This window comes from Trachypithecus francoisi, unplaced genomic scaffold (genome assembly GCF_009764315.1).
Source record: "Trachypithecus francoisi isolate TF-2019V2 unplaced genomic scaffold, Tfra_2.0 Lachesis_group8, whole genome shotgun sequence".
Taxonomy (NCBI): domain Eukaryota; kingdom Metazoa; phylum Chordata; class Mammalia; order Primates; family Cercopithecidae; genus Trachypithecus; species Trachypithecus francoisi.
In genome coordinates, this window is record NW_022681473.1 from 105,154,650 (window position 1) to 105,182,480 (window position 27,831).

The following is a 27,831-nucleotide window of genomic DNA, read 5'->3' on the forward strand; positions in this document are numbered from 1 at the left end:
GTGGGAGGGGGATACTGGCCTTGTGAGAAGAAAAGTGTTTGTTTGAGAGGTTTTTGAATTAATAAAGGAGGAGGCGCTCAAACTCCCAGCACCTCACTTGCACCCGGGAGCCAAACCCCAATCCCAGTGACTCCCTGAGGCCGCCCCGCTCCGCCCCGCCCCGCCCCGCTGACAGCGACTGGGCTGGAGAAGGCTCTGTACGGAACACCTCTGGGGACGGGGAACACACTGCTCCCAGCTAAAGCAACCCTGTTTCCTGTCCTGCCCCAGACAGGGCTGCAGGCCTTGTCTGAGTCCCTTTCAGGGCAGCTGGCCTTGGATTGTCTGTGGCTTTGCCTGGTCCGCTGTGACTTCCTTTCTACTTGAGCCTTGGTAAGGCAGACTCTACTCCCTCAATCGTAAGCAGCCAGGCGTCCAGCAGGTCCTCCAACGTCGATCTTGGCCCTAAGACGCCCAGTCTGGGCATGGAGTTGTTGAACTCCAGCTGGAAGTCCCTGCTCCAGGGCCAAAGGCCCCATCCGGGCTCCCCCGATGTCCCCGCACCCCCCTCTATTCTCCCAAAAGAAAGAAGCGGCTTCCCACTTCGGAAACGTTTATTCTGAGCACCGGGAAGGGGGGCGGCGGCGGGCGCCTCACTGGGTGCTGAGCTTCTTAGTGTACTCCTCGAGAGCGCTCAGGAAGCTGACCTTGAAGCTCTCCAGCACGGGCAGCAGGCCCTGGCGGAGGTCCTCGAGCGCGGGCTTGGCCTTCTCGCTGAGCGTGCTCAGATGCTCGCTGGCCTTGGCGTGGTACTCGGCCAGGCGGGCGCCGCCGTTCTCCTTGAGCGCCTCAAGGCGCTCGGCCAGGCGCTGGCGCAGCTCGTCGCTGTAGGGGGCCAGATGAGTGCGCAGCGCGTCCACGTGGGCGCGCGCGCGGTCGCGCAGCTCCTCGCCCAGCGGGCGCAGTTTCTCGTGCAGCTCATGCAGCTTCTGGCGCGTGCCCTCCTGGAGCTCCGCGCGCAGCGGCTCCACCTTCTGGCGGTAGAGCTCCATCTCCTCCTGCCACTTCTTCTGGAACTCGTCCAGGTAGGGCTGCACCTTGGCCTTCACCTCCTCCAGATCCTTGCTCATCTCCTGCCTCAGGCCCTCTGTCTCCTTTTCCAGGTTATCCCAGAACTCCTGGGTCACCGGGCCGAGCTGTTCGCGCAGCTTGCTGACGGTGGAGGTCACGCTGTCCCAGTTGTCCAGGAGCTTTAGGCTGGAGGGTGAGACAGAAGGGTTGAGGGCTGGCCTCCCAGTGCCCCAGCCTACCGGGGTGAGCCCTGGGCAACACCTGTCCGCGGAGGTCCAGTGGCCTAGCGTTTCCAGTACAGACTCAACCAACACCCCTGCCCCGCCACGCCATGCCCCTTTGTGCAGCTGGACCGAGGCACAGAGAGGAGCTAAGAAGGAGACAGCTGGGACTGGTGCCCAGTTATGTTGGTCTCCAAAGTGGGCCCTTGAAGGACCTCGCTTCTATGCCTGCAGCACATTCCCCTCTCCAAAGACAGCCCACACTCTTGCTGGGCAGGAGCAGAGGAGGTGGTGAAGAAGGGAAAGGGGTGTGCTACACTTGCAGGCACAATGTAGCACTGTGATCACGGATCGGGCAGCCCTGGTCTGTCCTTTGCAAGGGGGCATGGGCTGTGACCCTGAATGGGGATCCCATTCCAGTTTCTCCATCCAGACCATCTGTGGGACCCAGCTCATCAGATAGTAAGTGAGGACTCGGCCAGTCTGGCTTCAACATCTTCCCACAGGCCTCTGCTCCCTGCCCCTGCCCTCAACCCCAGGTTGGGTCCTTACTTTAGCTGTTTTCCCAAGGCGGAGCCTTCAAACTGGGACACATATTCTTTGCCGCTGTCTTTGAGTGCTTCCACATACACAGTGACCAGGTCCTTCACTCGATCCCAGGGGGTCTGTGGGGGTTCATCTTGCTGCCAGAAATGCCGAGCCTGGCTCCCTGAGGGTGGGAGGGGAGACCCAGATCAGGCCAGCTGTGGGCTGAGATCTGAGCCGAAAGGCCAAGCTTGGAGGTGGGGGAGAGGGGGCTGTCTTTGCCCAGGAGGGTGGGCCACAGGGGTTTGGGGAGAAAGCCCCCGGATGGTTGGCTCCCTAGGCTGGGGGACACCTACCCGTCAGGAAGAGCACGGCCAAGGTCAGCACCGTAGCTTTCATCCTGAAGGGCCGTGGGGGACCTGGAGGAGAAGAAGGGCCTGGCTGAGTGGGGGGCCTCTAGCATGCAGAAGCCCCGTGCTCCCCCACTCATTGCAGCAAGGTGAGGAGAAGGGGCACAGAGTGGGAAAAGACCTCAGGTACCCAGAGGCCCGGCCTGGAGGAGGGCCGGAACCTCGAGCTGGGGAGCCAGAGTCACCCGGAGCAGGGAGCAGGACTCACCTCCTTCTCGCAGTCTCTAAGCAGCCAGCTCTTGCAGGGCCTATTTATGTCTCCAGCCAGGGGCTGGGCTGGGAGGCAGATAAGCCCAGCCCTGGCCCTATTGCTGCTCACTGGTCCTGGCAATGTGGAACTTAAGAGTTCAAGGATCAGCTCTGTCCTTGGGGCTGGGCAAATAGAGTGGACAAACAGCAAGTTGCGGGGGCTGCAGGGCAGGGGTCAAGGGTTCGGTGGGGGCGGGAGGGGAGTGTCTGCAGGCTTGCAGGTCCCTGGGGTGGGGTCAGGGTTCCCTGCACTCATCCCTTCCCCTCCATGGGAGCGTGTGGGCGGTTGCCATTGTCCATTGTGTTGGCAGAGGAGGAGGGGGCAGAGGGGAGGGACGCTGGGACTCCTCCACCCAGGAGACCTCCTCCCCCACCATCCTGCATTCCAGGGAGACTACTTCACTTCCCTTCCCCTTCCCCCCATCCTGTCCTCCCACCAGTGCGCTGCTTTAGTCCCCAGCAGGTCCTCCAGGCCTCTCTCCAAGCCTCCCAAACTGGTAAACCTGGGGAGAGGGGAGAGCGCTTGGTGGCTCCCAGACTGAGGTTTCGGAGACCTCTTGCATTTCAAAACACTCTTGAGACCAATTCGTAGCTGCCAACTTTTAATTCTGTCATGTAAAGATATTGTAAAGACCATCACTTCAAAAAGGAAAGACTTTAACAAGAAAAGGGCATAATCTCAGAATTACATTACAGAATTGAAGGCCCTTAGATTGAAGACATCTCCCTTTGCATTGTTCACACTTACATTTGATCACGCACAGGTGAGACTGGATCTCAGCCCTTGGGAAGCCCTGGTGTGGGGAGAAGAGCCTCGGGTAAGGAAGTGGCAGGAGACCTACTTTCTCATTTCACTTGGCCTCCATCTTGCTGGAGGAAGACTGTGGGCAAGTTATGTAATCTCTCTGAGCCTCGGTTTTTTATCTGCAAAATGGGGCAAGAATGGTCAGGGTTTTTGGAGGCCCCTGAGAAAGCCTGTGAATGTAAAGTGCAGGGTGTCCGTTCGTGTTTGCAGCACCATCTTGTCAGGTTTCTCCTGGAAGGCCCAGACCTCCCCCAGCAGGTTACTGACAGGACCTGAGTCCTAGAGCCCGTGATGCAGGCTGAGAAGAACCGTGAGATCACTCCAGCCTCTTCCCACGCCACCATCTCACAGATGAAGAGACTGAAGAGCACGGAGGGACTTTGCCCAAAGGCTCTCATCTCTCAGGGAGTTACAAGCAAGGCTGGACCTAGAACCCAGTCTCTGGACTTAGGATGCAGGGCAGAAATGTACCCTGTACCATCACCCCAGGAAACTCCCTAACACTACAAACCAGCCTGATGTCTCTGTTTACCAGATCAGGGAGTGGTCGGCCTCATGCCTTTCACTTCAGAGAAGATTCTGGAGCCAGAAAACCTTAGATTTGAATCCCAGCTCTGCCACTTATTAGCTGTGTGACCCTGGATGAGTTATGATGCGTCACCTCCCCACACATCAGTTTCTGATTGAAGATAATGATAGAACATGCCATCGCCCAGAGTTACAGCAGGGGTTACTGTGTGGCAAGCAGAATAATGCTCCCCAAAGATGTCCACATACTCATCCCTGGAACCTGTGGCTTTGCTACTTCCATGGCAAAAAAAAATTTAGCCAGTGTGATTAAGGACCTGGAGATGGGGTGGTTGGCCTGGATTCTCCTGGTAGGCCCACTGTCATCACAGGGGTCCTTAGTTATACAAGATGGGGGCAGTGGCCTCAGAGTCAGAGAAGGAGATGTGAGGATGGCAGTGGAGGTCAGACTCATGTGACTGCTGGAAGGGGGCCATGAGCTGAGGGACATGGGCAGCCCTTCCCTAGAAGCTGGAGAAGCAAAGGATTTTTCCCTGTAGCCTCCAGAAGGAGCACAGCTCTGCTGGCACCATGATTTTAGCCCAGTGTGACCCATTTTGGATTTCTGTCCTCCCTAACTGTAAGATAATAAATTTGTATTGTTTTAAGCATGAAATTTGAACATATATGCAAAAGTGTTAGAAAGGTACCTCGCACTTAGTAGACAGTAACTATTCTGTTTTCTAGAATCCCAGTTTCTGGTATTGTATTCCCTTATTCCCACTACACTTGCTTTATCAGACCTGAGACCTCAGCTTCCGCAGCAGGCATGAAGGCAGCAATCCCACATTTCTCTGCTTGACCTTAACTTGCAGTTGCTGAGATATGGGTCTTTTCCAGGACTGAAGTGGCCCCAGATGTCTGTGGGACTGTGTAGACAGGGAGGTGGCCTTGGTGAGCCGTCAGCCTGGACTACCTACTTGGCCATCCCAGCTGTCTGTAGCTTTAGAAAGTGGGAAGGTGGCTGGTCCGCTGCTGGGACAGCTCACAGGGGTCTTGGGCCAAGAGGGCATCTTTTCTTTTAGGGGGTAGAGATTGTCCCAGTCAGCACATGGGAGAACCTCAAAAGCTTCCTGGTTGGACTCCAAGATACTTGCCAGTGTTTCACCCTTCTCTTTGGTTTGTTACTAACAGGATTGTTATGGCTAAACCTAGTATTTAACATTTGCACAGTTCTTTAGTGGCCAAAGCACTTTCACAACTTAGAATGTCCCTATAAGGCTGGAGGCCAGATTTTACCCTTGTGATTTTTGCCTGTGGGAAAAACTGCAGCTCAGAGCTGCCCTGCATCCTTCAGCTGTTAACTATGCAGCACTGGCAGGGGTGGGAATCGGGAGGCCTGGCTTCTAGTTTGTCGAGGGTGGCCTTGCACCCTTGCGGAGCCTGCAGCCTTTGCAGTCTGATCAGGGACTTCTCAGTTTCCTGGCTCGGGACTGCAAGGACTTTCCAGGATACGGGGTGCTGTTGAACAGCATCTCACCAAGCAGGCAGTTTCCTTTTTTAAATGTACTTATCCACCAGGGTGGCTACTCCATTTTATTGCAAGGTATTTGGCTTAAACTCGTCCAAGGCCCTTTTACTAATATTTTGGAAAGGAAGGAAGTCTTTCTGGACAGAGCTGATGGAAAAACTCAGAACAACAACAACAAACTGGGTTGATGACACACTCAGACTCAGGGTCCAGCCAGGCATTGTTCAAGGTGCTCAGTGGCCATGGGTTGGACTGTTTAGTGGCTGCAGGGCCCACAAAGTAGGCCTCTGTTTCCACCCACTTCTCTCCCTCGTCTTGGGAGTCTCCAGAGCAGCTGCTCCTGAATAGGGTTACCAGGTCCTGGCCCTGGATGCCCTGACATGTGTGGAAGTGTTGGCAGCAACTGCAGGAGTGGATTTTGCACAGAAAGATTAGCAACTCCTTTCACAATTTATGTCCCAGCATACTGGTCCATCTGTATCGGGAGGACTCTGTCCCCTGCTAGGTCTGGCACCTATTTGCTCAGTGAATGGCACTGGCACGCTAAAGGGAGGGTCACCAGCCTGGTCATAGGGAGGAGTGGGTCCTGGGAGGGGAGGCAGTCTCATACCAGCCCCTGCTCAGAACATTTCTTCTGGGAACATGTGGTGTCAGCCAGAATGAGAGTTAGGGAGGGGAGGTGCCGACTGAGCAGGGGAGACAGGACCCCCACCCCCAGTATTCCTATTTGGCAATTTTGCTGCAGCCCCAAGTTAGACCCGCGGGTGGGGCACTGCAGCCAACTATGCAAGATTCTCTCCTGCCCTCCTGCTTGGAAAAGACTAAGGCCAGGACAGAGCTCATCTTTGATCACAGGAGGGAGGCACAGTAGCCCTCTGAATTCTGGATCTTTGCAGTTGGTGTGGGGTGGGGGCTGGCACAAAGTCAGAAAGAAAATCGTGCTCTACAGGGTTTTCTGTCAGCACAGCTCCTGTTTTCTGGAGCTGAGCTCTCCAGTCTGTATCCAGGAGCCAGTGCCCTGCTTCCTCCAAAAGCTCACCCTACCTCTGGTCCAAAGGCACCCTGGCTGATTTTAGGAGGGAGTGGCACCTATTACAACAGGTGCTACAATTTGCTGGAAGGGATCTGGGTATTATCACTGTTTGGTTCTGGAGACTCACCTAGTCCTCCATGAGAGCATACACAGACTCAGGAGTTTTAGAAGACCCTTCTTGAGAAGGCTGTTTTCTTCTCTAATCTAAATGGCCCTACAGCAACTTTCTAGCCCCTCCACAGCCTTGTTGTCTTTCTCTTTCCAGGAATGCAGTGGTGCGATCATGGCTCACTGCAGCCTCAAACTCCTGGGCTCACATGATCCTTCAGCCTCAGCCTCCTGAGCAGCTAGGACTACAGGCATGTGCCACTAAGCCTGGTTAAGTTTATTTTTTATAGAGGTGAGGTCTTGCTATGTTGCCCAGGCTGGACTTGAACTCCTGGGCTTACGTAATTCTCCTGCCTCAGTCTCCTGAGCAGCTGGGGTTACAGGCGCATGACACCATGCCCAGTTTGGAAGGCTTTCTAAATTCCCACCTCTCATTCTTCCCTCTGTGAACTCAGATGGTGTTTCCAGCTTCAGTAAGCTTTCTTCATAGAAGACTTCAACCACCTGTCTCTTAGCCATGCCTGGAAACTTGCTGGAAACTCTATCCTGCCCTTGGAAGTTCAGGTATGGATAAAGGAGAAAACTATAGGAAAATCCCACCTCTGCCCTGCCTTTGTTTTTTTGAGATGGAGTATCCTGCTGTCACCCAGGCTGGAGTGTAGTGGTACAATCTTGGCTTGCTGCAGCAACCTCTGCCTCCTGGGTTCAAGCCATTCTTCTGCCTCAGCATCCTGAGTAGCTGGGACTACAGGCGCCCGCCACTACACCCGGCTAATTTTTGTATTTTCAGTAAAGATGGGATTTCACCACATTGGCCAGGCTGGTCACGAACTCCTGACCTCAGGTGATCCACCCGCCTCGGCCTCCAAAAGTGCTGGATTTACAGGCGTGAGCCACGCCCGGCCCCTCCCTTTCTTTCCAAATACTTATTTGGCTGTCCTTTCATTCGGCCAATGGAGGTCACATCATGAAGGGTCCAGCCTGTGTCCACTCCTTGAGGATCCTTCCCTATACTCTTCAAAAGTGCCCTTTCAAGGAAGCTGTTTTCCACCTGGCCCAGCAAATTCAAATGCTCCCTTCTGATGGGGCAGAGTCTGAGCTGGGTGCCCAGGGACACAGTGTGAAGCACAGTTCAGGCTTCTAGAGAATGTGAGTTTCATAAGGGTGAGATGAGATCATGAATCACTCCAAGCCCCACCCTAAGCCTGGGAGACCTCTCCAGCCTCCACTGCTCCAGCTCCCACTTACCTGAGGCTTCTCCTAACTAGACTCTGAACCACAGGCAAATAATCTATCAGCCTAAGAACACAATCAGGCTTCTATCTACACAACCTCCTACTGTCCAACTAAGTAACCAAGTTGTAAGTAAGTGCCTCACAAAAGGACAAAAGGAAGGACAAAAGGTCTTAGCAACTTGAGTCTGCAGATTTTTTTTAATCCTTTTTAGTTCAACATAAAATGAGAAAGAAAAAAAAATACTTCTGACATTTTCAAAGAACAGAAATAGGAAAGTATGTTCATATACATTCAACATATACTGCGCATATTGGTTACTACAATACAAAGCAATGAGTTTTTTTTTTAAAGTGTAGTTTGCAAGATGGCATGGTTAGTAGGCTCACTGGCCTTCTTCTGGTGTTGCTGGAGGGTGCAGTCTGCTCTCCCATACATACAGTACCATGTAAACAGATCAGGCTGAGCACGTGCTGGTGGCAGGGCAGGTTGGGGGCATAAGAGCTGGAACAAGCACAGATAAGTCAACAGCTTTTAGGGCTTTCTTGGTAAGCCCCCTTCTGGTGAGTAGTTGGTGACCCCACCAAGTGGAGGGGAGACTGGGACCATGGAAACATGGGACAGCTCCCAGGAAGGGCTCTTGCACTGCAGAATTCCACTCAAGGGATATTGGGTCCAGGAGCCGAGCTGCCAGTATCAGTGGAGAAGGACAAGGTGCATGGAGATCCCGCCAGCAACATCAGGATGGCCATGCCGGGCACCCGCTTTCCTCTGTGCAAATTCAGGATGAAAGACTAGGAGGGGACTCAGGACCTCTTGCTCTCCTTTCTCAGAAAAAAACAAGGGTGGAGAGTCAGAGTATTCAAGGTCTCTCTCTTGTTTTGAAGATCAGAAGGAGATAACCCAGACCCTCTCTCAGCCCCAGCCAGCAGAGAAGACTTTGGTTTCTAACAATGAAGAGAAATAAAGATAACACAAACAATAGCTATTGCATATGCACTGCTTCAACCGGGGAAAGGAGACCACTGCATCTGTCACTGGCACGAGTAAGAGCTGTTCACAATTACAATGCCTAAAGGAAATACTTTGAACAAAAGGTGCAAGTCACAATTCAAATAGAACAGAATCTGGTTAAACATTTCTCATTTAAACAAAAATTCCTTTTCTCTTTATTTATTAATAATGATAATAACAATAATATCAACATTTACCAAAAACAATTTCTACATGATCAAGAATTAAAATGTAGGGGCTGAGGGTGCCCAGTGGGGAAGAGGGGGTTAGGAGAGAGGCAGGGCCCAAGGCAACCTACTACACTTCTTGCCTGTGACAAAGAGGCTGAAAGGGGAGAGCATATATATATATATATATATATTATATATATAATATATATACACACATATATATTATATACACATATATAATATATATATGGAGAAACAATCCTTTTTATAGCACAATATAAAATGAGAATGAAAGATGTCACGGAAAGCATAGCGCACTGCTGTCGGGTGTTCAGTCCACGGATAAAACCAGCAGGATGATAAAGGCAACCAACTTTCCAGGTTACAAGAGGGGAGCTGAGTTATCCACCAAAAGCAAAGGCTCCGATTGAGACATTCTAACTGGCAAACCATCTATGCCAGGTCATTCTCAGCCTCCGTGCTAAACTCGTCATATGATCTTGGCTGGGACAGACATGTTTTCCGTGGATCCCAGCAGTAAAGACCTCTCTGGGTTCCAGGCTTGGGGGTTTCTCTTTTTTTGTTCTTTTTGTTCTCTGAGTGCCAGAAGCCGTCACCCTTCCTCTCTCCCTTTGCCTGCCATTAGGATTCCAGAGGATGGCATCCTTTAGTATTTGCTTTTGTGGAAGAGCAATGCAGGGGGATGGAGGGTGCTGTGCTGATGAAGGCTGGGGAGGGAGTGGCCCTGAGGCCCCTGGCCTCTGAACTCTAACTGCTTTGCTCTCCCGTTTCAAAAAAGGAACGAGAGGAAAAAAAGGAAGAAAAAGAAGAAAGTAAATGACCTCCAGAAGAAAACATACCAAAAACAAAACACAACACAAACCCCCAAACACAACAAAAACACCACCAACTCAAATATACTTTCACGAAAGATGAAGAACATGGACTTCCTTCCTGTTTATTTCCTTGGTGACTTGGTCATACAAGCAAACATGGCAAAACCCTCTCAGAACCCAAAAGAACAGCACGCGGCTGAGCCAGATGTGAGGAGAGGAGCTGAGCCAGATGTGAGGAGAGGAGCTGAGCCAGATGTGAGGAGAGGAGCTGTGATATTTTGGGTGGAGAGAAACACGAGGGCAATGTGGCGCAACGTTGCAAGATACTGTGGGTTACGGTCAACCTTTTCATTCCCAAGCTGTACACAAAACCTGGAATAAAGCAGACACAGAGAAGAATTCGTTTGAAAAGAGACTCAAATATTCCATTTAAAACTTTTAAAAAAATGCAGCGGGTTCACTTTTCCTCAGGAGCTCAGGCAGCTTGCCATACTGAGGCTCTCATGTGGATTTGCCAAGTGGCTTCCCTTTCATCAGGCCTCTTCTGTCAAAGATTTTCCAGATACAACCCATGGTGCCGGCTGTGTACTCTTTGCATTACTCCAGCCAAACGAGCCAGTTTCCCCATTCTTTCTACCGTGGGCCTCTCATCACACATTTCCCTAGTCTGGAATATCCTGCCACTTGCTTCTGTACGGCCTTAAAAAATATGGCTGGACATGTTTTCCTGCCAGGTTTTGTCTTTTAGACTGAATTTAAGGATTTCCTCCTTTCCTTATTACGCTGGCCAGAGGTCATCTCCATCCTCTGGAGCCATAGCTCACTGCTGTCTCTATGAAGGCTACAGCACCTGTAACACGAGGCGGGTCTTGTGTCTTATTCCTCATAACCGAACCAAGAGACTGTCTTTAGCATTTCTTCTGCACACCTCCACCCCTACCTCATGCCCTAAAACTAGCAGGGTAGTTAATGAAAAGCAAGAAACTGTGAGGCCTCGAGGGGAGGCGTGGCACTGTCACAACACATGGGCTGAAGCTCCGGATCTGGGCCACAGGGCTGGTTTGGCCCTGGCCAGGGTGACACTCACTCTCTGTTTCTTGTTACACGCCTGCCTGCTCCATGCTGAAGGAGACTTCCGGGTGCTTGTAGCTGAGCAGAATGTCTGTAATACACGTAGACGGATAGCAAGAGGAGTTTAAATGCTGGCTGCCATCACTCAGGTCTGGGTGCTCATGACCTCCCAGGCTTGCCCCACATTCTGCAAGACCAAAAAGAACTGAGGTTGGCAGGGAACTGGGGGGCTAGGCGAGCAAGGGGGAGACAGACGAGGAATCGAAGGCAACCTGTCTGAGCATCCCACAGCCTGACTCCCAGCCCTGAATTCTAGCTCACAGCAGGCCCTCAAGGTGTTGAGTGACCAAGATTCTTCCTGTATTCTCCTCTGCCTGTTCCGTTTTTGCCCTTTTCCTTTACCCTTTCCCATCCTTGGGTAAGATCAACTACTGTAGTGTGAGAGAAGATAGAGGACTCCTTCAGAAAGGACCACCTCTTAAAGGGTGAAAGGGACAATAATTTTACTGCCTGCAGGCACCCATTCCTGGCACTGTCTGTGTTCCAGACATTGTGCTAAGCACTTTATACTCACTAAGCCAGGCAGCCCTCAGAGCACAAGGTAGGATAAAGGCTTTGTCGTTTTTGCCACTTTATAGATGAGGATCTCAGGGTCCAGAAAGCCAAGTGCCTCGCCTGCAGAGCCTGAAAAGGACAGCCTTGGGACTGATGGCAGACCTGTCCTGTCCAAGGCCTACACCTATTATTTGTTATGACACCCTCCCTCGACTGGCTCCAAGGAGAGCTAAAAATGTGCCATTAGGACCTGATGCCCTCTAAGCAGAACCGAAAAAGTGACTGAAGGCATATCATCACAGAGATGAGAGACAGGAATGGGAGAGCCCTGTGCCATCTGGCCAGAAGCCACACCTCCTTTACACACCCGCACTCAGGGAAGCCCAGTGGGGAAAGGGGCTGTGTCCAGAACGTGTGGGATGCTGTGGCTCTACCTCTCCACGAGCTCTTCCTACCGAAGAGGGGAGCAGTCACGGAAGATGGAGGGAGGCCCCTCCAGGAACTTCTCTGGAGTGCCCCATGCATAAGGCTCCTCACCCTCACTTTCCCCATCCTGAAACTGCTGGCTGCCCATGAGCGAAGACTGACTGAGAACTGCATCCGACATCCGGGCAGAGCTAAGTGCTTTCCCAGCCACAAGACTCATTCCTGGCAAGTTATCCAGCTGTACCTGCAGAAAACAGTTAAGAGAAGAAATAAGCACACCAGAGAAGGCACCACTCTCAGGCAACCCCTAAAGACAGCTGGTCCTTCTGAAGGACAGCAGGCAAAAGACAGCCTGGGGCCCCACTCCAGACTCCTTCCTCTACAGCACCACCCAAAGGGGGCGCTCCACAGCCGCAGTGTGGGAAGCTGCCTGGCTTTCCCCTGTGGGGTGGTGAGGGTGGTGCGGATGCGGCAAATCTCAGCTGGTGGTGATACCTTGACACCTCCCTGGCCTTCTAAAACCCGGTTTCCGCTCTCTCCCCACCTCCACTGGGACTTGGTCTTAGGAACAGCACCATCCAGTCACACTCTGCAGTGATGGAAACGTTCTCTGTCTGTCCTGTCCAATATGGTAAGCAGTAGCCACAACTGGCTACCGAGCACTTCAAGTGTGACTGAGGAACTGAATTTTTAATTGCCTTTAATTTTAATTGGTTTAGATTTGAATAGCCACATGTGGCTAGCTACTAGACTAGCGCCACCCTAGGAAAACAAAACTGCTGAGGCCCACCAGTTGCCCTGATCTGAGTAAGCTCAATGTAGCTGCTGAAAAATAACCAGAAGCTTATGGGCTCATTTGCTGGGGCCTGAGTTTAGACTAAGAAGAGGTTTAATAACCAAAACTATAGGGAACAGATGGCAACTATTTCTGATTCTTTGGTTTAAAATTTGGAGCACAGATTCTACTTGAATTAAGGTTTGGTCTGTTAGGGTGACTCAAAGAAATGCTCTCAAGGCGGGTGGATCACTTGAGGCCAGGAGTTCGAGACCGGCCTGGCCAATATGGTAAAACCCCATACCTACTAAAAATACAAAAATTAGCCAGGCGTGGTGGCAGGCACCTGTAGTCCCAGCTACTCAGGAGGCTGAGGCACAAGATTCACTTGAACTGGGGAGGTAGAAGTTGTAGTGAGCTGAGATTGCACCACTGTCCTCCAGCCTGGGCGACAGAGTGAGACTCCGTCTCAAAAAAAAAAAAAAAAAGACGAAGAAAAGAAATGCCCCCCACAGTTTCCAGAAAGTCTGGATGCCAACTGAGGAAAGCGGCCAAGAGTGGCTACCCCACATCACTATGCTCTGTTTCAAGGCTGGGACTGGGAAGATCCACCTCTGCGCAGCAGGAGGGACCAACATACATAAGCATCGTCGCTGTTCTGGATCGTGTGGTGTCTCTGGAGGGCCCGGGGCCTGTGGTGCTCATGGACAGAAGGGCGTGCTGGGTACCCGAGCCCATTGTGATCCGGCAGCTCCACTGCTTGTCCTGGAGAACTTCTATCCATGCAGTTCCCTATGACAGGCTCTGAGGAGACACAGCAGAATAGAGTCAGTGGGGCGGAACTTCTCCCAGCACTGGAAACTCCCATCCAAGAAACGTCTTGCAAGGGACAATGGGCAAGGCTGAGGAGACCGTGTAACACTAACTGCTAATCCTCAGCCGGTGGTCACGGCTGAGAGGAGCCTGGACCAGCCCTCCAAAAGATGAGCTGTAGGGGAGGGGCTCACACCCTTAGGGAAAAAAATCCCACATAACAGGGCATGGCTGGACCCCACTGAACCTTCTCTTCTTTCATTTCTCTGTTGAATTAACAGTGATCTGTTCTCAAACCTAGATGCACATGAGAATTACTCTCAGAGCTTTCAGGACGCTCTAGCCTGGGAGGATGCGTCTGTTCTGCGGCTGCCTCCTCTCTCCTCCCCCAGCGACCTCAGTGTACCACGCTGCTCCTCTCCTCTTTCTACTTCTGTAACTGCTGCTTCTGACTCCTTTGATGGCCCCTCTACCCTTTCTAAGCAAGTACTCTCCACATTTTTGTCCTTGACCTTCTCTCTCCCCACACTTACTTTGGCAACATCATCTGTTTTCATGGCTGTACTGCCTTTATGTAAAGAATTACTGAAGTGCTCCTTTAAGCCCCAGATCCATACTTCCAGCTACTTACTAGGTATCTTTCCTTGGATATCTAACCAGCATGTAGCACTTACCATGTCCAGTTCCAAACCCATCCACTTCCCCCATAACCTGCTACTCCTTCAGACATTGTAGTACTGATGCCTCATTTTCCAAATCTTCCAGGCATAAGCTCTTGGGGCCACTATTGATTCCTTACTCCTGGTGCTGAATCTACCTTTGCAATGCTGGTCACTTCAATCCCTTTGTTGCCAATCTCATGGAAACCTGATTACCTCTTGCCTGGATTATTTTGCTAGACTCATAACCAATCCCCCATTACTACCCTACAAAGACCAACCACTCTGTAGTCCATTCACTTTCGTTTTACAACACTGCCCCTGGCTATCTTCCAATCAGTGTCTCATACTCCCCTCTCCACAAATTCTAAGCTGTAGTCAAATGGGACCACTTAACTGTCCCCCATCTATGCACAATTCTATGCATTTGCTCTCAATGTTCCTTCTATCTGCAAATAACTGATTCTTCTGCCTCCATTCCTGCCAATCCGAAGCAACTCATCATTCTATGTTCATATCAAATGCTATTGTCTTTATTAAACTTTTCCTTTCAAACAGAAATAGATCATTTCTTCCTTTAAACTTCAAAAGACTTTGTGTCTGATTGCTCTAACATTATCCTTGGTACCATGTTCAATTATGTACTTAATCATTCACATTAGACTATAAATTCTTTGCAGGCAAGAACTATATCTCATGTATGTCTGTAAACCTTCAGTGTTCTAGAAACTGTCCTATACCCATTATGATCTCTTTCACTGATGTCAGTAAATGCTCTTTAGGCCGGGAGTGTGTAATCCCAGCACTCTGGGAGGCCGGAGCAGGTGGATCACCTGAGGTCAGGAGTTTGAGAGCAGCCTGGCCAACGTGGCGAAACCCTGCCTCTACTAAAAATACAAAAATTAGCCGGGTGTGGTGGCGTGCACCTGTAGTCCCAGCTACTCAGGAGGCTGAGGCAGGAGAATTGCTTGAACTCAGAAGGCAGAGACTGCAGTGAGCCAAGACCATGCCACTGCACTCCAGCCTGGGCAACAGAGTGAGACTCTATCTCAAAAAAGAATAATAAAAATAAATGCTGTCTTAATATGGGCTACTATCCTGTCAGAGCATACAACTCTATAGATTAGAATTGGAGAGAAAGAGGAATGAGTACTTTTTCTTGATCAAGGATAGTCAAGAAGACTATCAAAGCCACACCCATGTTGACAGGATCCTCCTGGTAGCACTTCTGACTTCAGTCTTTAAAAGCCTGGGACTTGAAAATAAGTTGTATTTGCTTGGTTGGTTTTCTGAGTTAATGCTTCTTGGAAACTACTGAGCTTATCTTGGATGAACTGACTCTTGGTGGGACTAAGTTAAAAAAAAAAAAAAAAAACTCTTAATAGCAAATACAGCTCTAATGCTAACTGTGCCATTCCAATGATCTATTTGAATAATGAAAGCAAAGCATACTTCTTGACTGTTGGGTAAAGGATTTCAGGTCTCTGTATTTAAATGGTTTTCTATGATGATTAAGGTTAGGCTCGGACTTAGGGGCAGAGGCAGGATGGAAAGGGAGGGAAGCTAACTGACATGCACATTGCTAGTAGTGCAAGACATTCTGGAGAAAATTAGACGAGAAGGGAGCTTCCCAACTACCAAAGATGATGGCAAGTGAGAAATCTTTTGAAAGTTCTCTGAGCAAAGAGGTAAAAGTAACAGCCAGAAGCCAACTCTTACGCTACAGCAAGCTAAAAACCAGCAGAAAGAAGAAGATGAAAGAAAACCTACACCAAGACGGCCGGGCGCAGTGGCTCATGCCTGTACTCCCAATACTTTGGGAGGCCGAGGCGGGTGGATCACGAGGTCAGGAGATCGAGACCATCCTGGCTAACGCGGTGAAACCCCATCTCTACTAAAAACACAAAAAATTAGCCGGGTGTGGTGGCAGGTGCCTGTAGTCCCAGTTATTCTGGAGGCTGAGGCAGGAGAATGGCGTGAACCCAGGAGGCGGAGCTTGCAGTGAGCCGAGATCACGCCACTGCACTCCACTCTGGGCGACAGAGCGAGACTCCCGTCTCAAAAAAAAAAAAAAAAGGATACCAGGACTTGCTCTGTGGGATTAGCCCGCCCGTCCTACCCACTCTGCCCAGTTCCTCTCAGTGGGCACTACTCGCATGTTGGCGCCAGGGCCAACCAAAAACCACTGGCAGGAAGTGGTGCAACATGGCTGTGTAGGAGTGAGGAAATGATGATTCTGTCTGCTTTGCCAAGAAGCAATGCAAGCAGCCGCTTCTTACTTTTTCAAAAACCTATGTTGTCTTCTTTGATAGCTAACATCATCTACTCAATTCCTTGGGGTGTTTTTTTCCTTTAAGCCTGATTATATAGTTGGATGCAAATCTCATCAGTTGCATCTCTTTGCTCTCTGCAAGGACAAACATGAGCGCTCTCCTGTTTAAAGATTTTTAAAAGATCATTACTAACCATGAGGAAACAGCAAAGCTAACAAAATGTATACAGTCCTGGTTGGAGCCTTCCTGCCTCTTCTGGAGGCCTCAGTGTTTTGGTTTGTTTGCCGTGTCTTTTAAGGGTCTTTTCCCTCCCTCTCTTAGAACTTGTTTTTATTCCTGAGAATGGGGCCCCTGCAAACCAAAACACCCACCACCCACCTTTGGGCTCTGCCTTGTCTGCTCTCTTCCCCACCTTCAGGTCTGATGCCTGTAGGCACCAAGACAGAACAAGTGACTGCCTGACAAACCATGGTGGGGGTCTTCCTGACTCCCAGCCCAGAGCTCATCCCTCAGCCAAGCTGGAGCTGAGCACAAGGGTCATGAGCGCAAGCGCTGGAGTCAGGAAGACTTGGCCGTAAATCCTGGCTCCGCTGCTTCCTGAGGAGCGGGAGCTTGGGTGAATTATCCCGCTCTGCTGGGTCTTAGTTATCTGTACAACAGGACTGACTCAATGGGTGTGGAGTGCTTCATAGAGGTTACTGCATTGTAAAAGCTCAATAAAGTCTGGCATAATTTATATTCAGTTTAGAAATGTTATTTCTGAGTGCATAAGGGCGTACTGAGTCAGCTGACAAAAACAAACAAGGAAATAGATTTAATTACAGAACCCTGCTTGCAGAATTATGAGGGACAATTTACCCATATGTAAATGAACAAATGACTCAGGGAAACTTTAATTTCCAGGAGAAGCCTCTGATTCAGGACAGACAAATGTGAGTTAAAAACCAGATGAAAAAGAGCATTAACAGGAGTCAGGGGATACACCAGGGTTCTGTCTGCTCAAGTTTCAGTATCATCAGTAGGTCAAAGACCTGGAAGCTAGCATCTCTCTAAAGGCAGCTGTGCTTGGAGGGTACAGAGTGGGAAAGAGGTGTAAAGGAAAAAATATATGACCAGGGGATCAGAAAACTTGAAGTCAGGACCCAGCTCCCTCACCAGCAAACTACACAAGTGTTGGCAAATCTTTCAGCTTCTCCTCAGGGTTCCTGATCTGAAAAACGAGGGTTGTTTGGGGGCTCAAAAAGACAACACATGTGAAAGAGTCTTTAATCAGCTGTAAAAGACCAAGTAAGTCAAGTCTGATTTTTGGTAAGAATGCTGACCCTGAGTTTAGAAGTCCTTTGTGACACTCCAAGAATGAGACCCTATCGACCATTTTGAGGGGTATAAACAGACTAACCCACTGCCCAAGGAACATGAAATTGAGGATCAAATCTTTGGCAACCCTTTATGCCAATTCAGCAGCTACCAAAGGACACAGAAATCATGAAGGAAAGACGGTTCCCCAGAGTTACATGCTCGAATTTATCAAACTAAAGCTAAGAGAGTGCAGAGGTGGGATGATCGTCCGATCACACAAGGGGGAAAATGCACAAACGGACACAATGCACACCACTCACCTGCCCGGGGAACTTTGGGGCAACTTGCACAATTCTCTATTGAATCTGTCAATGTTGACTCGTCCTTACTCACTTACTGGGTTTTGAGAGAAAATGGGAGCAATGACGTGCCTGCATACTCCCCTTAAAGGCTCTGGGGTAACTCCTGACTCTGTCAGCATTTTACTGCTCTGTGAGGCCTGAGTAATAATGCTGAGGCTGACTGAGCTCGGAGAAGAGGATGTGGTTCTCTTTGTGAGTTCCAGTTGGTAATCTCATGGTGTAGACTGATTATGCTGCTGTATTTATTTGCAAAGTCAAAAAAATCAAGTGTATGTACCGCTATAGAAGACAAACCTTGCTTTTCCTTTTAAGGTGGCAGGCAGGGAGATTACAGACAGCATGGGGCATGTGAAATCTGACACTTCTCCAAACCTTTGGCATGCTGCCTGCTCAGTGCTCTCACAGTGCCTGGCCTCATATTGGCTGGTGGCAAATCGCCATCAAGGAAATAGGTAACCATGGACACTGATACGATGGCATCTAATTTTCCTTTACTAATACCAACATGGCTGGGTGTGGTGGCTCGTGCCTGTAATCCCAGCATTTTGGGAGGCCGAGGAGGGAGGATTGTTTGAGCCCAGCAACATAGCAAGACCCCATCTCTACCAAAGGGAAAGAAAAAATTAGCTGGGTGTAGTAGCACACACCTGTAGTCCCAGCTGCTCAGGAAGTTGAGGTGGGAGGATTGCTTGAGCCCAGGAAGTCGAGGCTGCAGTGAACCGTGGTTGTACCACTGCACTCTAGCCTAGGTGACACAGCAAGACCCTGGCTCAAAAAGTAACTAAATAACAACAATCCCTGTTCATCTACCCTTAAGAAATGCTAAGAAGATCACACTAGCTCTGCTCTTCTTAATGATACTTCTTGTAGCACTCAGTACCTAGCACTTCATAGCAAAGCTGTTTATGAGCTTGTTTTACATCCCCCAGTAGAGTAGAAGCTCCCTGAGGACAGATTCTTTATGCTTTCATCTCTGCATTTGCACAGCACCTACAGTAGAGTCTTGTGCAACACAGTTGAGATGGAGAGACCATTAAAAGAAACAGCAGGCATTCCTTCCTGGCCAGAATGGTTGAGAAGAGTAAGCTCCTCCACTTGCCTGCAGGGCAGTGGGGGCACAGCATTATAAGCCTTTCATGACAAAAGTGAACAGTAAATTATCTGATGATTTTTTCGGTAAAGTAAAAATGTTAAGCTCTGAAGTTTTCAAAAGAAACTTGAAGGCCGGGCATAGTGGTTCATGCCTGTAATCCCAGCACTTTGGGAGGCTGAGGTGGGTGGATCACTTGAGGTCAGGAGTTCAAGACCAGCCTGGCCAACATGGTGAAACCCCATCTCTACAAAAAAACTTAGCCGGGCGTGGTGGTGCATGCCTATAATCCTGGCTACTCAGGAGGCTGAGGCAGGAGAATAGCTTGAACCCAGGAGATGGAGGTTGCAGTGAGCCGAGATGGTGCCACTGAACTCCAGCATGGGAAACAGTGTGAGACTCTGCCTTAAAAAAAAAAAAAAAAAAGAAGAAGAAACTTGAGTTTTTTTCATGGTACAGCTTAATCTAGACGATGCATTTTAGAAAAGCTCTGTCCTTAGCTTCTACTAATGCCTTCATGTACACTGTGCTTCAAACGAACCAAGCCTGCTGCCGTCCTTGGAAAAATTCCTTTAGACAGTCTCACCCATTGTTCTTTTCTCTTGCTTCTCCTCTAGATCCAAATGGCAAATCTTCTTCATCTATCAGGACCCAACCCACAAGCTACTTACTGCTGGAAACCTACCTCATTCCTTGGACTGAACTAATCTTTCCCTTCTCTGGTGTGCCCACAGCACTTGCACCAACAGTGGGTACTCAACAGACTAGCATGCCTGCTGAAGAAGGGGTCCTCTGACAATCAGGGGACAATGGGGAATTATGCTCTCCAGACTTTCTATACATTGAAGTCACACAGGAAGGAAGGTAAAGAGAAACTAGAGAAAATAAGTTTTGAAGAAAAACATTTCAAGAAGTATTGAAAGTACACGGTGACCCAGGCTGAGGGAGGGGTGGAGGGCAGAAGCACTGTTTGCTGTAGCTGTGTACTCCTTCCTCAGTGCCCTGCACACCCGGGACTTGCCCAGTGAGCATCTCTCTTGTCAGTGACAGCTAGTGTGAGTACTCTTATGTTCAGCTGCCACTCAATACCTCTTGACTTTGGGGACAAATTACTTAATCTCTGTGCCTCTGCTGTTGCACTGGTAAATGGGAGTAAGAGTTGGTTATTCTAGGGTTGCACAGTTGTTGTGAGGATTAAATGAATCTGTATGTGAACAGCATTTGGTGACTGGCACATGGAAGGCACAACAGAAATGCCGAGCTTGGCCGGGCGCGGTGGCTCACGTCTGTAATCCCAGCACTTTCGGAGGCTGAGGTGGGTGGATCACGAGGTCAGGAGATCGAGACCATCCTGGCTAACACGGTGAAAGCCCGTCTCTACTAAAAATACAAAAAAATAGCCGGGCGTGGTGGCGGGCACCTGTAGTCCCAGTTACTCGGGAGGCTGAGGCAGGAGAATGGCGTGAAACTGGGAGGAGCTTGCAGTGAGCCGAGATCGCACCACTGCACTCCAGCCTGGGTGACACAGTGAGACTCCATCTCAAAAAAAAAAAAAAAGAAATGTGAGCTCATCTCCTTTTCATGCCAACTATAGTGTGCTGGAAGCTTCCATTTGCAGGGGAATCTTTTCCACAACATCCCCATACCATCATCCCACCTCTGTTAGAAAGCTCCCAGGTTGCTAAGGCAGCCTATTCTGGAGAGTTCTTATAAAGCTCTTCCATAGGATGAGCTGAAATTTGCTGCAACTTCTATCTTGATCTCGGGACTGCCCTATAATATGAACCCAGAAAAATCTGATCCCTTCTTCCAACTAACAAGTGTGGTGTTTCTCTTAGTTTTTCCTCCCAATCCTAAATACCCTCAGGTCTGTTAACCATTCCACCTATGACCTGGTTCTGAAAGCTCCCACCTTCCTATGTCCACTAAGACTACAGCAGCCACAGGTGGACACAATACATCTCACTGGGGCCAGCCTCTGAGCTGGATGACACCCACCTGTTCAAAAGGTCAGGCTTGAACTGGCATTTCAGGCAACAATTCCCTCCCTAAGAGTGCATAATGAGTATAACTTGGCACCACCAAGGCTTTTTCACAGAAACCACTTTACAGCAAGGCCTTCTCTACTGCTCTGTGCCGCAGGACTGAATTCCCCTTGGAGCTGAGTTTTCAGCATTGCCTTTAAAGGACAGGGCAGAAGATGCAGGTAATTCCAGGGAGGGAAGGATGGAAGAAACTGCTCAGTCTCAGGGTTGTACGGTTTACAGATAAATTGCTTTTTATTCCCTTGGACGGCAATGGTGAGGAGTGGTAAATTGCAAGATTCCTGGTTTTGTCTAGGATGAATGCTATGATGCTAACAGAACTATATTTTCTAAGTATAACTTACTGAGTGTAATCCTGATCTCCTTCAGAATGAGAATGAATATACTCATTAATTATAAAGTGGTACAAAATGAAATAATGGGGCCCCTTATGATGCTGTAATATTCCGCATTTAGCTCACTAATAAAACGACCAGAGTAATAATACCTCACATTTATGCACTGAAATCATACACTTCAGATCATCTGAATGTGCCTCTTTCTCTCTCTCACACAAACATTACGTAGAAACAAACATATGTACATGTTTTCATCTCCACAGATACTCTAAGATACTCCATTGTTCCTCCGCACCTTCTTCACAGATGAGGGAAATCAGAATCAGAGGGTTTAAATGACAAAGTTATCACACATATGATAGCTGCAAGAGCAGAATTAAGGTGCTTTGACTCTTGTTCCCGCACTATTTACACTAAATTATGTTTGGCTGACTTTTTTCTACTGCAAAGTTAATGTTAGCTCTTTTGATGGCAGTCAAGAATTTCTGGGTTCCAAGAAACTGTGGTATGAATAAGGGAAACAGATCATCTGTGTTATTGACTAAGTGCTAATTTTGTGTCATGGTCCTTTGATTTTGAAAATGGAGCCCTCACCCACCAATGCCCACTTCCTACATGCTTCTCCCCAAGAAGGTCCTGAAATTCTTTCAGAAATTCTTCTCAGAAATTCTTTTTTTCTTAGGAACACAGAATACTAGCTGAAAAAAAATAACATTACTGAGTCAGTTGATTAGGGCAGACTGGCCCAGGACTTTCACTGTGAGGAGACACTTACCTCTGCTGGGCACCTTATTTTTACTGAATGCAACAGTCGGCTGATGACCATAGGGATGTATCCCCAATTCCTGGGCATGACTCACAGTTCCTAGCAAAGATTCAGGGTCCCCAGGTCCACCGGTACTCAAGAGCAAAGGGCTGTCATGGCAACCTTTGGTCAATGTACTTGAACTCTTACTGTCTGGGAAGCCGTCCTTGGCCCCCTCACACGAGCAGTCCTCCTCCATGCTCTCTGAATGCATCAGTGCCGGCTGATGAGCATACCCGTGGGGCGGGGTGGCTGAGGAAGCCTGTGAGATACATTCTTGTGCCCTGATTTGTAGCAGATGCTGGGGGCTGGTGTGATGGTGATAAGAGTCAGCATTTTGATAGGATAAAGCCTGGCGCTCTGTCATGCTCTGTCCTGCAAGGCTGGGAGCCAGAGTCCCCGCATCCCCTTGGTTCATGTGCCTGAACAGTTCCTGGTATTCTTGCTGTTGCTGCTGTTGCTGCTGCTGCTGCTGCCGTTGTTGCTGCTGCCTTTTAATGAGCTGTGCAAACTCTGCTGGGGGCAGCCGGATGTCTGAGTGGCCAGTGAGCGAATGTCGGGGAGACAGCAGTCCTTGAAGGATGTGGGGTACCTGCTGGTGTCTTGCATAGTCTGGCGGTGTGGGAGACAGCAGGGCCTGCTGTAGTGCCGATGTGGTATAGTGTGGCGGCTGCTGATGTGCACTGGGAGGGAAGGTGGGGAATTGGTCAAGTGGAGGGACTTTCAGGGCTTGGGTTGGAGAGAACCCCACTCCTGTTGAAGGGCTGTAGCTGCTGGGGGAACCCCGGGACTGGTCCGAAAACAGATGGGGGTGTAAATGCGCCTGGTCGTAGTTAGCAGGGGAGAACCGATTCACGTTCAAGCTGCAGACACAAAAGGGAGTGAGTACCAGACATCCATGTAACAAGTCCTAGACTTCCCGGGGAACAGCCCCTCCTCCTCCTCCTCAGTAGGGAGAACCCACTGGTACAGAGAACTGTGGTGTGACAGAGAAGTGGCAAATGTATGCGTTGTCCCTATTTATTCCATTATTGGCTTGTCCAGTAACCTCCAAGGGACTGAGGGCACTGCGTGGGTAACAGATCTAGCTCATCTTGAAGGAAGCAACTTCAAGATGTTCCCTTCAAGAAAAGGGGAACTGACATTTTTATCCATTCCTCTAACAGGCCATTTTCTTCTTTGCAAGCAAATACTAAGGTAGCTTTCCCATTTTCCACCTCAGCCTCATCAGAATTTTAACCCTGGGTCAATAAAAAGCAGATACGTTCATCCCACACCCACCATCCTGCTTTTAGAAAGCACGAAACAAGAGTACAGCCTAGTCAGGCCCATTCTCCTTCCCTCCTTTTCTTTCACTGTGCTAAGGGCCTTCCTCCCACCTGGATCCATGCATAGATGGCTGGGTGACGTTAGGCGGTCTTACCTGTGAGCCTCTGCACTGTCAGCACTCAGCTGCTTGGACAAGGGACGGTGCCCATAGCTGAGGGTGGCCATCAGGTTTGTACGGTGCTGCATCTGCATCTGACTGGCACTGGGACTGATGGAGATGCCCCGCCCACTGGAGCCTGCAGCTGTGCCTGGCATGTTGCTGAGCATGTCAGCAGGCTCTTGGACTTGGATGGTGACCTGCTGTGACTGAGCAGGCTGCTGCATACCCAAGCAGGTTAGTGCCACGCTGGGAGGAGAGGAAGAGTTCTCAGGCTGCTGCTGAAAGATTGCACTGCGGGAAGGTAAGCCTTGAAACTGGGAGGAAGATGCAGCTCCTGGAGAGAAAGGAACCGCAGAGTGACCAAGTGCCCAGGTCACCAGCCAGCCAGGAGTAATGAGAGCCAATGAGGATACTCAAACCACATACCAGCTCGAACAGTGCTTCTCAAACTGCAGTGTGCACAAGACAAGTCTGGAGAACTCGTTAAACAGAAGATTCCTGGGCCCTATCTATATCATTATGTTTCAAACTCTGACTCAGTAGGTCAGATGGGCCCCCAGGAATTTGTGTTTCCAACAAGTTCCCCTAAAAGCTGGTCCATGGATTATTCTTGGGGTAATTCGGATCTAGGCAGTGCTTCTTGAACTTTCGCGTGCACACAAATGGCCTGGCATCTGGTTAAAAATGCAGACTCTAGGCTGGGCGCTGTGGCTCACGCCTGTAATCCCAGCACTTTGGGAGGCCAAGGTGGGTGAGTCACCTGAGGTCAGGAGTTCAAGACCAGCCTGGCCACCATGGTGAAATCCCGTCTCTACTAAAAATACAAAAATTAGCTGGGTGTGGTGGTGGGCGCCTGTAATCCCAGCTACTTGGGAGGCTGAGGCAGGAGAATCATTTGAACCTGGAGGCGGAGGTTGCAGTGAGCCAAAATCACACCACTGCACTCCAGCCTGGGTGACAGGGTGAGACTCCATCTCAGAAAAACAAAAAACAAAAAAACTCTTAACAGGTCTGGAATACAACCTGAGATCTTGCTTTTTCTCCCAATGTTGGTGGCTGGAGGACCCCACTTTAAGTAGGAAGGGCCTAGAGGCCAATTCAGACTCTTCTCAAGGATCCTAGGGAGACTGACTAGGGACGTAGCTTGGGGAGTGTTACTCAAGAGATCCTAAGACGCCTGACCTCTGAAGACTCACAGTCACGGTATACTTATCTTCACTCCCATCTATACACCCACAAGAGAGGGGCCCACGTGCATAGCAGACAGCCAAATGGAGGCGTGACTATAAGGAAGGTTCCGGTAGCTGCTTTTTATTTGGTAGGGCTGGAGGTTTTATTAAAAATATTAATAATAGTTAACCTTTATTGAGAACTATTTTGTGCCAGAGACTGTTCCAAGTGTTTTACATATATCTACATACTGTACCACAATTATCCTCAGTTGACATTTGAGAAGTAATATGGTTTGGCTCTGTGTACCCACCCAAATCTCATCTGGAAGTACAGTCCCCATGTGTCAAGGGAGGGACCTGGTGGGAGGTGACTGGATCACAGGGCGGTTTCCTCCATGCTGTTCTCATGATAATGAGGGAATTCTCGAGAGCTGGTTATTTGATAAGTTTCTGGCACTTTCCCCTGTGCAGTCTCTCTCCTGCCACCATGGAAGACAAGCCTTGCTTCTCCTTCTGCCATGATTGTAAGTTTGCTGAGGCCTCCCCAGCCACGTGGAAATATGAGTCAATTAAACCTCTTTCCTTTATAAATTACCCAGTCTCAGTCAGTTCTTTATAGCAGTGTGAAAATGGACTAATTCAAGAAGTCAAGTTAACTTACCCAAGGGTTAACAGCTAAGAAACTGATGGAACCAGGATGCAAACCAAAGCAGCTTGGCTCTAGAGCCCATACCCCTGAATACTATGTTATTCTGCCTTTCAAATGGTTTATGGTACTCAAAACTGAGACTATCATTTTTTCCCATGTGGCATATAATGAACTGTTTGGTCTGAACCTCTCCACTCACCGTGAGGCTGGATCATGGCACTGCTCATGGGGGGAGGACTATTACTGGGCTGCCTGAAGAGATGGTTGTTGGGGTGGTTGGGGGGTGGGCTTGAAGGCTGAATCCTTAACCTTAAAAATAACAAAAGAGATACACAAAGAAGCTTCCTAAGGTGACAGTACAATCTTACATTTCAGCCATATAACATATATAAGTGGAAACTTTTTTTTTACTTTGATAAGCCTTCATGTTAGAAAAATATACATAAGCCATCCACCACAGTCTATTTAAAACCTGTCTACATCTTGTTTGACCAGACCTCCCAGCCAAAATGGCAGAGTTCATTGTGGGCCTATGTCTGGCCTCCTGTATTAGATATCAGATTACTTTGCTCATGGGGTTAAGGAAATGAAGTGGCACAGGAAGTTGGGATTTCAAGAAGGTTCCTGAAATTTACACTGGTTTCTCTTCTTTTCAAATAGATTCTTGCGAGATGAATGCTCAAGTCAGTCCATTATCTCCCAGTGAGTCAAGCCAAGGATACCATGCTATGGAGACAATGGCTTAGGCACAGCACAAAATGATTCATACCTCTGGAGCTGGTGGGTGAGGAGGGCTGGCTGATTCTCACATGCAGCCTGAAGAGGTGGAGATGGCTGAGGAGGACAGATAGAATCCTAAAACATATATGGGGAAAGGAAAAAAATTATTGCGAGCTTGAAGATTACTCAGAGCTATTCTCAGGAAGGGAAGAAACAGAAAGAACTATCTGTGTCTCAGATTTATGCTTTTGTTGTTCACCAGAAGATCTGATCACCTTTATTAAAACATGTCAACCACAAACAGAACTCAAATCCACTTTGCGCTGAGTGGTCTCCTCCAAAATGCATAGGCAAATCAGCCTGAAAGCAAACTCCAAACAAGTTGGAGAAAGCAAAGAGTGAGAGCCTACTTGAATTTGTTGCTGGAGAATTTGATGGTGCTGCTCCTGCTGGTATAACATATGCTGCTGCTGGGTCTTTTCCAGGGTTCTTTCATCAATCTGCCCCCCGTACATCTTCTGCAGCTGCTCACACTCCTGAAGGGAAAGTAGTTAATACAGATGGGATGCAGCTAGACCCACCCCATGCAGTGATTTCAGCAGATGCAGATCTGCCCCCAAGGTCTTATGGGCAGAAAGAGCCGCAAGAGAACAGTGTCCGTGATGAGCAATTAACTCATTTATATAAGTATCTGGTGCACTAAATAGATTCACATCCAGTTCTGTATGAATGAATGGAAAACATCAAGGATGGCCTCTGTATGAGTACAAGTGTCCAATGTGAAATCTGTGTACAAAGCACATGCCACTGGAAGCTTGGTCATCAGAAAGGCAGAAAGGAAATTGGTTCTTCATAGAATCTTTATAGTATACAAACATATAGAGGTATGTTTCCTTCCTCTGAGAGTGCCATTCTATACCACCTGGAGAGAATGCCAGGTGGTAACAATGTACAGCAGGTTTAATCAAGACCCAGCATTCTAAATCATGAGTGGAGTGCCAGGGGTACAAGATGGCTCACGCCTGTAATCCTAGCACTTTAGGAGGCCAAAACAGGCGGATCACCTGAGGTCAGAAGTTCAAGACAGCCTGGTCAACATGGTGAAACCATGTCTCTACTAAAAATACAAAAACTAGCTGGCATGGTGGCGGGTGCCTGTAGTCCCAGCTACCCAGGATGATGAGGCAGGAGAATCTCTAGAACCCAGGAGGCGGACGTTGCAATGAGCCGAGATTGTGCCACTGCACTCCAGCCTGGGTGACACAGCGAGACTCAGTCTCAAAAAAAAGAAAAAAAAACAACAACAACAAAAAAAACCCCAAGCCCAGAAATTCCTTTCCAATGAACTAGAGACAGGAGAAAAATTTAGTCCCTTCATGGGGGAAGGAAGTTTGATCCTGGGGAGGGCTGTACATAACACAAAGTAAAGAAAGTACATTAGAAAGCTATACTTTCTTTTTCTTTTAAGGCAGAGTCTTGCTTTGTCGCCAGGCTGGAGTGCAGGGGTGCGACCTTAGCTCACTACAACCTCTACCTCCCAGGTTCAAGTGATCCTCCCACCTCAGCCTCCCGAGTAGCTGGGACTATGCTAGTTTTTAATTTTTTTTTGGAGAAAGGGTTTGTCATGTTGCCTAGGCTGGTCTAGAACTCCTGGGCTC

The 27,831-nt window shown here is 49.0% G+C and overlaps 2 protein-coding genes across 8 annotated transcripts in view; both read right to left on the reverse strand.

Annotated features, from left to right (window-relative positions):
- Window positions 1-575: 575 nt before the first annotated feature.
- Window positions 576-2,759, reverse strand: APOA1 (apolipoprotein A1). The gene is made up of 4 exons (XM_033205493.1): window positions 2,415-2,759; window positions 2,153-2,215; window positions 1,824-1,980; window positions 576-1,236 (listed from the first exon to the last, which is right to left on the reverse strand). The coding sequence occupies exons 2-4, from the start codon at window positions 2,193-2,195 to the stop codon at window positions 633-635; spliced, it is 804 nt and encodes a 267-aa protein (XP_033061384.1). The 5' UTR covers window positions 2,196-2,215; window positions 2,415-2,759; the 3' UTR covers window positions 576-632.
- A 5,094-nt stretch (window positions 2,760-7,853) lies between these two features.
- SIK3 (SIK family kinase 3) overlaps window positions 7,854-27,831 on the reverse strand; it is a 258,205-nt gene continuing 238,227 nt past the window's right edge. For 4 of the 7 annotated variants that reach the window (XM_033205496.1, XM_033205494.1, XM_033205497.1 and 1 more), the window contains 10 exons: window positions 26,584-26,709; window positions 26,223-26,308; window positions 25,653-25,762; window positions 23,627-23,966; window positions 22,174-23,066; window positions 13,160-13,323; window positions 11,856-11,988; window positions 10,780-10,950; window positions 9,948-10,064; window positions 7,854-9,899 (listed from right to left, as the gene is read on the reverse strand). In XM_033205496.1, coding sequence (XP_033061387.1) covers window positions 10,793-10,950; window positions 11,856-11,988; window positions 13,160-13,323; window positions 22,174-23,066; window positions 23,627-23,966; window positions 25,653-25,762; window positions 26,223-26,308; window positions 26,584-26,709 — 2,010 coding nt within the window. In that variant the 3' untranslated portion in view covers window positions 7,854-9,899; window positions 9,948-10,064; window positions 10,780-10,792. The remainder of the gene's footprint in view (window positions 9,900-9,947; window positions 10,065-10,779; window positions 10,951-11,855; window positions 11,989-13,159; window positions 13,324-22,173; window positions 23,067-23,626; window positions 23,967-25,652; window positions 25,763-26,222; window positions 26,309-26,583; window positions 26,710-27,831) is intronic. The other 3 variants (XM_033205500.1, XM_033205498.1, XM_033205499.1) reach the window with 1 other exon arrangement.